The sequence below is a fragment of the Annulohypoxylon maeteangense genome (genome assembly GCF_022496945.1).
Source record: "Annulohypoxylon maeteangense strain CBS 123835 unplaced genomic scaffold GGS22scaffold_2, whole genome shotgun sequence".
NCBI lineage: Eukaryota > Fungi > Ascomycota > Sordariomycetes > Xylariales > Hypoxylaceae > Annulohypoxylon > Annulohypoxylon maeteangense.
This window is the reverse complement of record NW_025953249.1, coordinates 946,162-959,390: the sequence shown is the minus strand read 5'-3', so window position 1 is coordinate 959,390 and position 13,229 is coordinate 946,162. Positions and strand designations below refer to the sequence as shown.

Below are 13,229 nucleotides of genomic sequence, written 5' to 3'. Positions count from 1 at the left end.
GTCTCTGGGAGAGATTTTGGTGTTATCGTGTAGAATTTTGTGGTGGCTTCTCACCTTCATGGCTTTTGCTATATAGGTATGCTATTGGTGAGTGGTATCTAGTAGTTCGTCTGGCTTCCATCCTTATTTAGGAGTAGACTTTGTGTGGGATGACTAAGCGGTATCTGCAGATTCGGGCTTTTGGAGTTACAGCCGCTGTTTTGACTAATATCTCACAGTACTGCCCATGTATGGTTTGGTATAAGGTGCTTGTTTGCGAGCCTATAGCCATCTTGACTAGTGGATCGGCTCCTTTTATTTTTCCGTTTGATGTGTTTATGCTTATTGCATATAACGAATTATATTTCAGCCTTGAAACTTGTCGGCTATCTATTGATAATCATTAGATATGTATTACGAGAATAGAGGCATACGCGATAGAGCGCCGAGAAGACGTCTATTACTATGGATTACTATACTCTTTAGCGAGAGGCTTGCATCTACACTGAGATCGAAGGTATAGGGCGGATTTGATTACGTCTAGATTCGAGGGCCTAGTGTTGACTTGGTCAGTTATGGGATAGAAAACGACAATTATTAACTTGAACGCAGCATAAGCTAGTGATTTAACATTCATGAGATGAAATCGAGGTCAAAGAAAAGAGGCTCAGCACGATCTAGGATATGGGGCGCATGGCGCGGAGTGGCACCCTTTTTGTTCAATCCAATCAAACACCCTTGTACAGCGTTTAAGGTTGTTCTAGAAGATGTGGAGACTCTGACAATGAACCTAGCCGCTCATAGGGCAGTTTCAAGTTCTCCTCCTTCCCGAAGCCCCACAGCTAGACCAATGATAGATGAGAGATTTTCTATTCCGTTTGTTGGGGGAGGAAGGACAGGCAGGGATGAAGATAATGTGGAGAACGCATCTGTAAAGGAAAACGCTATCCGGATCTGAATTCGGCATCGGCATCTCTTATCTGATTCATCTTGAAGAAAAACTTGCCTCGGTCTGTCTAGCCTTGCGACATCATAGCGGGCGTTGATACCTAAAGACTATTTCATGTGCCCGAGCTATCGAAAACAAGCTCTGCTGTCAAATGGAGTGTGGTTCTGAGAGGATGAGTAGGATGGGAGCGATGGATGCCGTAGCCTTATATGGAGGGGGCTGAAGAGCCCTGGAGCTTACGTCGAAGTTTTTTTTTTGTGCCACCACACGTAAGAACTAGGTTCATGCAAGGGCAAAGTATCACCCTCTTACCTATTCATACGCAAATACCGAATGTAGCTTGCCGTATGACTTGTACTTCACGAGTCTGCAGCGTGGAGGTTGTAGCGATGAGACTCATCGGTGTGCGCCGAGGCTAGATTCGAATTATGAATGTGGCTGTCTCAATTGGCCCTGAAGAAATCTTGTTTTGAAGGGGTCATTTCTTAGTAACGTTTTGGGGACGAAGGTACAGCTGGCCAGTTAGGTAATACTAGGTACAGATTTACCGATCAAATACGGAGATACTCCAGGTGAGGAATGATGGCCTGTTTAACAATTCCTAAAGCGGAAATACCCTTGAATATGCATGAATTCTGATTGGTGGTCGCACTTGCGGCTTCGAAACCGCCACCATAGCACTTCCCCAACAATTCAACAAAATTTCAGACAACATCGAAGGATGTACAGAATGAGTTTCCTGCTCGTTATTTGCTAAAAGAAAGCCCCGGAGGTCATTTCTGTAGGCAGTCGCATCTGTCAGGTACTTGGTAGGTCACACAGTTGCATTTTTATCGCCCCACGCGCATGTGTCAGCTTTATCTACCTGGTACACATGTACATAGTAGGTACAATACACACACTGCAATAGCACAGCAGTCACATAACTAGGTCCTAGTACCTATCATTGCCGTAGTAGAATTGAAACAGCCCTGGAGCTTTTCTTCTTTTTCCCTTTCCCACCACACACCATCAACCCCAGCATTTCAAGGTACAGTATCACAGGGTCCTATCAGGTCCAAGCAACAAGCAGGATTCTAAGAACCATGATTCCCTAACTTGGCTGCTTGGTCGTCATCTGTTATTATCATCTGGTATTATCCTCGGTTCTGGATTGCCGGTTTCCACCATTTTCGTAATTCTAAGAGTGGTGATTACTTTCCACTAAGTTGATACTGTAATTACGCTGTAAGGGAAAAAGGAGCATTTTGCTTAACAGTTGGGCAAATCATCGACCGACTATCAAACGTTTTAGTCGAAACGTCATCTATCAACAATTATAACATACAACAAAATACACTTGCAGGACTAAAAGAGGCTTCCCGCCAGAGAAGTACACCGCTTTAAGGTCAAAGACAGGTTCGAGACGAGTTGGGGTTTAAGTCGTTCTTTAGTACCAACACAGGTACCGAAACGATAATCGACTCTTACCAACTCTTACGTTTAGACACGTTTAGACCGAGCTTGATTGGAGCTTGAAATACATCAAGTATACCTTCCCAATCCCGCCACCCGCCCACCCGGACGCAGGGACGCAAGAATCGCAGCAGGGTTATATGTCCCACCCAATCGTCCCCATACCCACTTCTACTGCATAATACATACCATAGCCCTTTTCATTCCTCCCGCCAAAAAAATAATAAATATATCTCCCTCAAGTTGGCCATACTACCTCCTTCATATTCTTTTCCTCTTCAACCTCATCGTTCGCCAAACCCAAGTGCCTTTTGTCGATAAGGCCTTGCTGGTATACTCCGTCCCTTTTCCTTTTCCCATCCACCTTCTTCGGTCTTAAAGGTCTGTTGATTTGCAGCATGGCCTCCGACTCGACGAGCGCCTCCGGGCCCGTCGCCGCCTCGGCTTTTCCTGATGGCACCAAAGATTACAAGCCACTCCGGTCGAGCAAGTATGACTTGAAAAAGCCACACATCACCGAATTCCCCATTACCTGGGGTAACTGGTACAAACATGTTAACTGGCTTAACACCACCTTCATCATCTTCATCCCTCTTATCGGTATGATCAGCACATACTGGACTCCCCTTTACTGGAAGACCGCCGTCTTCTCAGTCATCTATTACTTCAATGCCGGTCTCGGTATAACAGCCGGTATGTTTTGTCCCGGGTTTCTAACTCACGGAATGTTGTAAATCTAACATACAGGATAGGTTACCACCGACTTTGGGCTCACAGCTGCTTCAAGGCGTCGCTCCCCATCAAGATCTATCTAGCTGCTTGCGGAGCTGCCGCCGTTGAGGGTTCCATCCGATGGTGGTCGAGAGATCACCGTGCTCACCACCGCTACACCGATACCGAGAAGGACCCCTACTCCGTTCGAAAGGGTCTTCTGTACTCTCACATTGGCTGGATGGTAATGAAGCAGAACCCCAAGCGTATCGGCCGAACCGACATCTCCGATCTGAACGATGATCCCGTTGTCGTCTTCCAGCACACCCACTACATCAAGTGTGTGCTTACCATGGCTCTCATCGTCCCCACTCTTGTTTGCGGTCTTGGCTGGAATGACTGGTGGGGTGGTTTCGTCTACGCGGGCATTCTCCGAATCTGCTTCGTCCAGCAGGCTACTTTCTGTGTCAACTCTCTCGCTCACTGGCTCGGCGACCAGCCCTTCGATGACCGTAACTCCCCTCGAGACCACGTTATCACCGCTCTCGTCACCCTTGGTGAAGGATACCACAACTTCCACCACGAATTCCCCTCCGACTACCGCAACGGTATTGAGTGGTGGCAGTATGACCCTACCAAGTGGAGCATCTGGATCTGGAAGCAACTTGGACTCGCATACGACCTCAAGCAATTCCGACAGAACGAGATCGAGAAGGGTCGTCTCCAGCAACTACAGAAGAAGCTCGACCAGAAGCGCTCTAAGCTCGACTGGGGTGTTCCTCTTGAACAATTACCTGTCATTGACTGGGATGACTACGTTTCCGAAGCCAAGAATGGCAGGGGCCTCGTCGCTGTTGCCGGTGTCATTCACGATGTGACCGATTTCATCAAGGACCACCCTGGTGGCAAAGCCCTCATCTCTTCGGCTATCGGAAAGGATGCCACTGCTATCTTCAACGGTGGAGTATACGACCACTCCAACGCCGCTCACAATCTTCTGTCTACCATGCGTGTCGGTGTTCTCCGAGGAGGTTGCGAAGTCGAAATCTGGAAGCGATCCCACATGGAGAACAACAAAGACGGTGCCTTCGTTACCGACTCATCCGGCCAGCGAATCGTTCGTGCCGGCGACCAAGTTACGAGAATCGCTCAGCCCCTTGCCAGCGCCAATGCGGCGTAGGCTTGAATTTCTCTAGTATTGAGATCGGCATAGAGATAATTCGGGGGATAATAATGGGATTGTCACAACGTCGCGACGTCTTGTGACTCTAAGAATGAATGGATTGATGAAGAAATTATGTACATAAAAAGCCGCGGGGCACAGCTACAGCATGTTGAGGCAACTCGTCCTCCGGCGTTTATGGGAAATTGGTGAATGGGAAGGCTCACATAATGGTGGGCGTTGGCGTATCACTTACGAAAGACTGAACGTTGAATGCTACGAGACAAGTATCGACTAGCAGAAATCAAATTTCAGATTGATTCTTCCTAACTGATGACTTATTTTGTGATCTGTAAATTGTCTAGTTTCTTGTGCCTGCATTGTAGACAAGGCTGCTTTCCATTGCGAGAGATCTGAGGCATACTGAGTACTCTGGTGGAATAGACCTTACCATCTAAATAGGGATGACGCTACCTAGCCTGAACTACCTGGTATTTATCAGATTAATTTTTTGTTTCATGCCATCATCAAACTCTTATTTGGAAAAACGAAGCAAACATTACATAGGTACCTGCCTAATACCTATCAATTATCCTCCTCTTCCCAACTCTCAATTAGATAGACTTCTTCTTGTCAAGCACCTGCCTATCGCTATATAGATAACCCTACCCATACCCGACAGCAAGCCATGTGATTTCGCCATATATATCAACACCCCTACGTACCTCGGCTCGTATATATCGTATCCCCTACCTACACCTCACAACTTACATTACAACCAACAACACACACAACTCTTACCGAGCGCAGACTCTATCCCCGAGCAATACGCCGAGCAGCACACCCAAAACAAAAACCCTTACAGCCTGCCACTTGGCCGTCAAGCCAGCCTTACATACATCCATGGACAGATGGAGGGTGGAGTTGGGAGCCGATGGCCACTTACCTTACCTTACCTACCAGCGATCGATCTACCAAACCACTACCCTAACCTAACCTACCCTTGCTGGGGTTCGTTCAAATTTCTCGGTAGGTACTCCTCTCCCCATCCCCAACGGGTGAGCTAGCTAGACATGCACACTACCACGCTATTACGCAGGTACCTGCCTCTCCTCATCTACCCCTACCGCCATGTATATATGTATATATGTATAGGTAATCGGCAAGGCTAGGATTAATAGAGAGAACGGCAGGACGGGTATACGGAGCAGCGAATTTGACACTGTATGTATATATGTACCATCACGATGACATCACGAACCAGAGCCACATCATTTCCATTTCCGTAAATTCGTTCGTGGTAGAGATACCTAGAACCGTACCTCCTCCTGCATATCGAGACTCGCTACTTACTACCTACCTACGCAACCGTCCGGAGTAGAAGTAGAGAAAAAAAGAAGAAAATGATCGCACGTGATCAGGTATTATCGCGTGAGATGTACGTAGCTAATATCAATTCATGCAATTCGTTCGATTCATCCGAAGAGTAGGACGAAGAAAAAAACCCATTATCGGGATGAAATCGTCGGGTTGGTATCGAGTGAAGTAGATATCATGATAGCGTGATCGGAAAAAAGGAACACGGCGTACAGCAACTACTTCGACCCAGTTAGTCACCAACCGACGGGTGCTCTATGCCAGAAACAAGTGGTTTAAAGAACCCCTCCCTATCCTGTCCGTTATGCCGTCTCGCGAGATTTCTCGTCTTTGTATCCAGGTGTGAAGACTAATCCTCTAACCCCATGGATATAGGAACGCCGATGACCTGCTCGCCAGCAAGTGTATTTAGGCATCAGAAATGCAACCGTAACGCCCACGCAAATGCAACATAAAATCATTATCCTCCCTTTACCTTCTTGCTCGCAGACCGAAACGCCGTGATGAAGAACCTGTCGATAATTATTAGGCGTAGGGGCGCTGTAAGAACGCGGCGCTCATTTAAAGAGACTGCGCAGGTCCATGAGCTTTTGCTTCGCCGCTTCTGACTTATCCATAACCCGGTTTCTATCCATGCTGAGACTTGCGAGCTTCTTCTTTTTCTCTTGGAGCTCCAGCATCTTCTCTTCGATGCTACCTTGCATGATAAATCTAACAGTGCGAACGGGTCTCCTTTGTCCGAGTCGATGCACGCGATCGACAGCTTGTGCTTCTGCCGCTGGATTGTACTGTGGCTCCATTACGTAGACAGAATTTCCTGCCGTGAGATTGAGGCCTAGACCACCGGCCATGAGCGACACCAGTATGACGTGCACTGACCTATCTTCCCGAAAATCCGTCATCGCAGCCGTTCTAGCCGTTCGACTCATCTTCCCGTCAAGGCGAACGTATTTAATACCCACATCGTCTAGTGCGATTTGGATTAAGTCAAGATGAGACGTCCACGCAGAGAATACTACTGATTTGTAAGGAAGCTCATCGGGTTCAGCTTCGCTATCGGCTTTGGACTTGAGCAGCTCCTCAACTAGAGCACGGGTCTTCGTGTGGGGACCGGAGTAATCGGAATAACTTTCTCTAGTTCGGCTTTTGCCCTCGGATTTATGAGCATGATCATGTCCTTCGTGCTCGACCTCCGTCTTGCTTCTACGGATTTCGTTATGGGAGAAGCGAACGTGAATTTGACAGACAGGACATGTGCCCGATCCATGGTTCCCTACTTCCTCTACCCAATTCTTGATGCAATTGGGACAGAGAAGGTGAAAACAGGCAGTCATGTATCCAATGATATCCTCTTCACGCTCTGATGCAATATCTGCATTGTCGTTGGAGCTGACCTTGCGTGAGCAGGATAGACAGACATCATTGTTGGTCTCCTGCATTAGCGCAAAAACCCTGTAAGCCTTTGCTTCTGCCACTTCCGGTTTCTCATCATCCTCGTCGGTATCAAGGTTGATGGCGGAATCTTCTGTCATGCCCTGCACCGCCTCCAAATCCTCGTCGCTGAGGAGATCTTTGCCATGAGCAGAGATGAGACGCAACCTGAGAATAGATTGGAGAATATGAATATAAGTCCTACCGCCAACCATCTTCTCTCTGCCTTGTGCAAAGACCTGGACCTTTTCTTGCGCATTCTTCTCAAACGACTGGTAGAGTTTGCGTTCAGAAGGAGAGAAATCCAGCCTCACTATCTCATCCTTTCTGGGAGGAAGATCAATCTTATCCTTCAATCGTCGAAGGGTAACACTGTCTACTAGAACTCGAAGTTTAGGCACGATCTCGGGATCACAGACTTTGAACGGAGCTGTGATATACTGCGTGAACTTGGTCCTGTCATCAAACGGCTTCAGGCGCAGGAAGGCGAGTAATGCCGCAAGATCGTCTAACTTGTTTTGAACGGGAGTACCAGTAACGGCCCAGCGGCGATTGGCCTGTAGACGACATATGGCTTTAAATTGTAAAGTGTTCTGCTCCCGTATCATATGAGCCTCGTCGAGGACTACACGAAACCACCCAACCTCTTCGAGGGGACATGGGCTGGGTCTGCCTTTGTTACGTGCTTGCACCTCACTGGCAACGGATCCATAGGTGGTTAGAACAAGGTCGAATTTGGCAAGAATCTTGGGATCTTTGATACGATTAGACCCATGGTAGATGTAATACGACAGCTGGCCGGGCTTGATGTGAGCTTTGATTTGTTCTTCCCAGTTGGCTACCGTGCTAAGAGGGCAGATTAGGAGTGTTGCTTTGCCGTTCTGCGTCAGTTCGGTTAAGGCTAGTGGTTGGGGTGTGGGCACATCAAATTGCCCTGAAGAACTAGCCTTCTTCTTAGGCATAGGAGGAACCTGAGGTTGGACAGGTGAGAGAGCTGACCACTGTTCAGCTTGATCGAGAGAACTTGCGACGAGAGATAAAATGCTCAGGGTCTTCCCGAGACCCATCATATCCGCAAGAATGCCACCGAGTGTTTCCGGGGGAGGTTCACGTTGTGAATGTCCTGTAATCACGTTGTAGTATATTTTTTGACCATTATTTCCGTGACGAATTTGCCAAAAAGAATCTGCAATCTTGCCATCGTTGCCGAACTGGCGGGGCTTTTCCTTGGTTGTCATGAAGTAAAGCCCCTGTTTTTGATGCTTGAGAAGTTCCGTCTGCACTCGGGGACCGGGCTCCATCTCGGGAAGTTCCTCACTCTTAGTAAGCGAGTCGAATACTCCCATAACCTCAGAGCGGATTTCCTCGACATTACGAACTGCCGAGGGTGCTACAGCCATGGGAACGGGCCTGGGGGGCTCCTTAAGCACCGACGGCGGCCTGGATCCCTCGGCGATAAGCTGCGGGTTCTCATATTTGATACCAGGTTCGACTCTCGGGGGGTTACGGAGCCAGATGTTCCTCTGGGCGAGATGTCTAGCTACAGTTTTTCCGCTCTTGCGAGGGCCATAAAGCATTAGATCTAGAGTGTAACTTATCGACGTAGCCCGTCCTTCCTCTTCTCCCATCTGCTTCATTCTTGTAGGTATTCTGCAGTCGGTCCTAAGCTCCAGGCGAGAATCCAGTAGTGCCGCGAGGCCGGACGAGGTGACAGAGTCGACGGTTCCAACAATTTGGCGCGTATAATCACAGCCGTGAATCGTATTAGTTGCCTCACCTAATTTTCTTTTGAGCAAGATCTTTACTTGAGGCCAGTAGGTTGGCATAAGGGAGATAGCGCCGGACTTTGGCCTTGGAACAACGTGACAATTCAGCCTTGCGTGTAGAATCATGCCGTAGCAGACTTCCTCTTCCTTGGCAGACTGTACTATTATCAGATCGTTCTCTTCGTCTACGAGATATTAGCTACGGGCCCATGTACTTAGCTACTTAGCTAAATCAGGTAAAATAACTCACTGGCATCGGTAAGGTCTACGGTCTCGACGCGATTAGATGGGAGCTGGTGGTTGGCTGCCGTTTGTCGGTTCTCCTGAATATACTGTCCAATATCGCCGCCACCGCCACTTCCAAATCCGTGCATTGGGTTGGTACTCTCTTCGGATTCGAGTCTTCGGCGTTTGGACTGAGGCGCAAACGTACGTTGTTCGACATTGTTTATTCGATCAAGCATACCGTCAAAATCGTGCGACTGAGGTAAGGCTTGTCCATTTGTGTACGTATATTGGCTAGTGTTGGCAAAGCCATCTTGCGGGTTGGAGAACTGAAACTCAACGTCGGTCGGGTTTGTCGAGCCGCTAAAAGTCCGATTGGGGACATTTTGACGTAGAGATGGAGACGGGGCTGCATAGCCTTTGGGGTTAAGTAGGAGAGCTGGGTTCAAATTGAGTCTCGAGGATCCGTTCTGTATGGAGGCTTCATCGGTGAATGATATGTTAGCATCGTCATGAGACTCTTGTGTGAGGGAGTATTTTTTGGTATCTCGTAGTTGGGTTGATTCAGGCACGCCATGCTGACTTCTTGCTGGTGAGGCTGGGGAAGATGTACTAGAAAAGTTAGAAGAAGGGCAATTACCCTGTGGATGATTGTTTGAAGCCATATTGTCTGGCTTTATGGCCTGTTACCACCGAAGAAGCACGGATACATGCAGAGTTCGCAGCGTCAAGGCGTTAAGGCGTTCGGCAGAAGTGTTAAGGGTTCATGACAAAGAGAAGGATGCGCGTCGGAATAAATTGGATGCGCCGGTGTTGGGTGGGCATCGGCAAGGCTATCACTGCTTTTCTTTGCTTTTGGATGCCAACAAGGAAAATGTTGACGGTTGACTATTGATTGCTGATGTTAAAAATATGAAAGGCGAAAATGGGAACGCGCAACGAGGTCGGAGGTTAGAGGGGTAACTTCGGTATCTTCGAGAAGGTAAGGCTTGAGATAATAAAAAAATCAAGCTCAAAAAGAAACAAGACTAAAAAAAATCTCAATAGTCAACGTCGTCACGAGGACAACGTTAGGTACCAGGTAGGGTGAGATAGTTGCAGTAAGGTGCAGTATGTGAGTGGATGTGACAGTCAAGCTTCTGAAATTCCAAGATAGAAGAAGTTGGTTGGTTGGTTCGATGCTTTAACTAGGAACACTTCGGGACGCATTTAGGTTGACGTGAGAGGATAGCGCCTACCTTGGTGCCTACCCTTGGCACCTACCTAAAATATTTAGCAAAGTATGGATAGGTAAGTACATTTTATGTATCAGATGTATCGATCATTCCTGATCATACAAGTAGTCACATATTATATAAATGTATCAATACATTCAACATACACGCATCATTCCACACACACATGTAAAAAAGTCAAAGAGAAAGAGCCTTTCAACATGTAGATAGGGTTAGCAGCCGATAGGTGTAGCTTTCAAGGTTCCCACACCCCGCCCCCATATACCCCTACCATGTCCACCGCGTCCCACCACGTCCGCCCAAGATGCAGCTTAAAGGGAGTGACTGCCTTGACGGGCTGGGCGGGCTGATGCTGTCGCAAATCAGAATTGATAGTGACAAATGCTTGATTGGTCTGCTGACCAGCTGAAGCCCACATTCAGTTTTTCTACTATGCAGTCTGGCAGTATCTACTCACTTTTTTTGTGCTTCCATGGCCACGTGCCCCGCAGATCTGAATGTCCCCAATTTAAGCTGATGCAGATGCAAGCATCGTCGGCGTGGGGTCCTCTTGCCTCTACTTATTCGGGGTCCCTTCTCCTTGGCAGATGGATCCAATCCAAGTTTGCTCTTGCCTGGTTTGCTTTGCTCTCCCCAGACTCTCTATATTAGGTACCGGGTAGACGCCCTGGCCATCGCAACAACTTACAAAGTTCCGATGCTTTAATCAACTATATTGCTGAAGTTGATAAGTTGACGATTGCTAATACCCTTACATAGTAACTTAAAAATACAATACTATCCCGTTCCCAGCTTGAGTTTTCGTCCTTATTTCTTTATTATTTTACCGAATTTTGCATTTTCTTTCCCATCCCTTTTTACTTATAAAGCATTATTCCAACATACTATTTTTCCCGTGATAAATAACATGGGCTTTCATCTGCCCGTAACTAATTCCATCATCTTCGTGATAGCGTAATATTCGATATCATCATCCTTAACTCGGCTCTGCGAGTCAGCTGGTGATGCGTTTGTTGTACAAGTCTTGACGACTGTATTCCAGTACGACATCATATCATCATTTTCGTACTACGTCTCGCTCGGCTGGAAACCGCTATTGGGTTTGTATACTTGAAGACCCAGCTTTCGAGCTTCGGTCAAGTTATCCGTCCTGCTTCGCCTTCTGGGATGGGCCATCGTTGCGGACCACGATCTCATGACGAAGAAACGAAGTCACAATAGGTTCACCAGTCTTCTTTGATTCGCCTTCGTGGTCGCGGCTTCGGCTTTTCGTCCTTTGCCGCCTTCGCTTCGAAGAGTCTTGGCCGTTCAATGAACGAGACCTGGATGGTGACTGACTTCTGTGGCGATTTAGTTGGATAGCACGGATCAATTTCCTGCGAATGGGTGATAACGAGCCACTTCTAAGTCTTGATGTGTTTCGTGACACATCAAGCCTTGAAGATGACCTATGTCTGCATCGCCCTCGGAAAGTTGTAGAATCTGTCGATGGCAGTCGGTTTGTTGTAATTGCTAATGTTTCTGGCGGACTGCGCCGTCGTTTTCGTCCTCGACTATCAGGTTCCGGTGACGAAAACGTCGTAATGGTGATATCGATAAAACCATCATTTGCTACTGCTTGAACAGCCATCTTGAGGTTGGTAGCAATTGTTTGGCGAAGCTGACTAGTTTGAACACTGCTTCGCCTGAAATTCTTTTGATAGCGCCGTATTTTAGCTATAGAGAATTACCAAAGAGCAAGTATTGGATGTAATAGATGATTGGAGAGCGTCAGTGGTGAGGTAGTTTGCAGTTTGTAGAACGAATCAGGTGGCCGGATGGAAGATATATCAGCTAATTTATCACACTGACCAGCACGGTGGAGTGGTTCGAGTTCTTGGAAAGAATGCAAGGACCGAGGGGCAGTGGAGGGATTAAGGATGAAATAGTCTGGCTCTCTGGGTAAGAAACATGCGGAAAAGGTAAGCTGGCAGGCTGGATCACGTCGGTCAAGTCGGCATGGAGAAGCCAAGCAGAGCTCCCCAGAACTTTCCCAGGAACCCCAAAGTGGAAACCAGAGTGAAAAGACGAGGGATCAACGAGACTTGCCCGTCTAAGCTACAGAACCAATTGGCAGGGTTGGGATCGACGTTCACTCCTGGGGATCTTCGTATCAGATCGTCTTGGATTGGTTTATCTCTAGACTGATGGGTAAGATACGATTGGACAACCAGCTAAGGCAACTGACGTAAACTCTGTGTCGATGCAAGAGAAACTCTGTTTAGGATTGTGTGGACACCATTAGCTGAGCCTCTCCCTTTTTCTCTGGTAATCTGGACAACGGAGAGACAAGCTGGAGCCTAGAGAGGGACGGTAATATGCTGGCTTGGAATCGAGAGTTTCTAAGCTCGGACTATGTTATACTATGTTGGCCTATGTTGGCAATGGTTCTTAAGATGGTTCGATAAGCGTGTGAGTTCTGGTATAGCTCTGGTACAACTCTGGCTGCAGATGACTCGGGTAGTCCAGCCTATTGAGAAGCGGTTGGGTTGGGATTATGTATGGGATCGCGTGACGGCAGTTTCATTGGATCGATTGGAGACGATCTCCTAATATCGAAAATATATGATTCGAGGGATTACCTAGGATCGATTCCACGAAGGACGGCGTTGTCGTGGTCGTTCTTGTGAGGTATTTAGGAATAATATATATGTATGTGTTTCTCTTTTCATTGATGAGTCGGTTCATGTTTAGGTTGCCTAGTTTCGTATGAGACGGTGTCTATTAGATGTGGTGATCCAATAACTGGCGGAAGCCTCCGATAGGGCGGGGGCGATGGCATTTAACCTAGGTAGGTCAAGTACATATGCGTACTTGTCCCGGTTCTAAGAACGCAAAACGGGGCCTTGGCGACGTAGGAATTTCGATATAACCCGACATTTGTGGTGGATTTCGTATGG

The 13,229-nt window shown here is 47.5% G+C and overlaps 3 protein-coding genes across 3 annotated transcripts; 1 reads left to right on the top strand and 2 right to left on the bottom strand.

Moving 5' to 3' along the window:
- The first annotated feature begins 2,458 nt into the window (after window positions 1-2,458).
- GGS22DRAFT_63548 (acyl-CoA desaturase 1) lies at window positions 2,459-4,586 on the top strand. Its single transcript, XM_047967621.1, has 2 exons — window positions 2,459-3,076; window positions 3,136-4,586. Exons 1-2 carry the CDS (start codon window positions 2,782-2,784, stop codon window positions 4,272-4,274), a joined length of 1,434 nt encoding a protein of 477 aa, XP_047822666.1. The 5' UTR covers window positions 2,459-2,781; the 3' UTR covers window positions 4,275-4,586.
- Window positions 4,587-5,913: 1,327 nt separating this feature from the next.
- GGS22DRAFT_63529 (SNF2 family N-terminal domain-containing protein) lies at window positions 5,914-9,893 on the bottom strand. The gene is made up of 3 exons (XM_047967620.1): window positions 9,696-9,893; window positions 9,081-9,536; window positions 5,914-9,015 (listed from the first exon to the last, which is right to left on the bottom strand). The coding sequence occupies exons 1-3, from the start codon at window positions 9,718-9,720 to the stop codon at window positions 6,191-6,193; spliced, it is 3,306 nt and encodes a 1,101-aa protein (XP_047822665.1). The 5' UTR covers window positions 9,721-9,893; the 3' UTR covers window positions 5,914-6,190.
- A 1,037-nt stretch (window positions 9,894-10,930) lies between these two features.
- GGS22DRAFT_63526 (uncharacterized protein) lies at window positions 10,931-12,104 on the bottom strand. The gene has a single exon (XM_047967619.1). It carries the CDS (start codon window positions 11,918-11,920, stop codon window positions 11,432-11,434), a length of 489 nt encoding a protein of 162 aa, XP_047822664.1. The 5' UTR covers window positions 11,921-12,104; the 3' UTR covers window positions 10,931-11,431.
- Window positions 12,105-13,229: the final 1,125 nt, after the last annotated feature.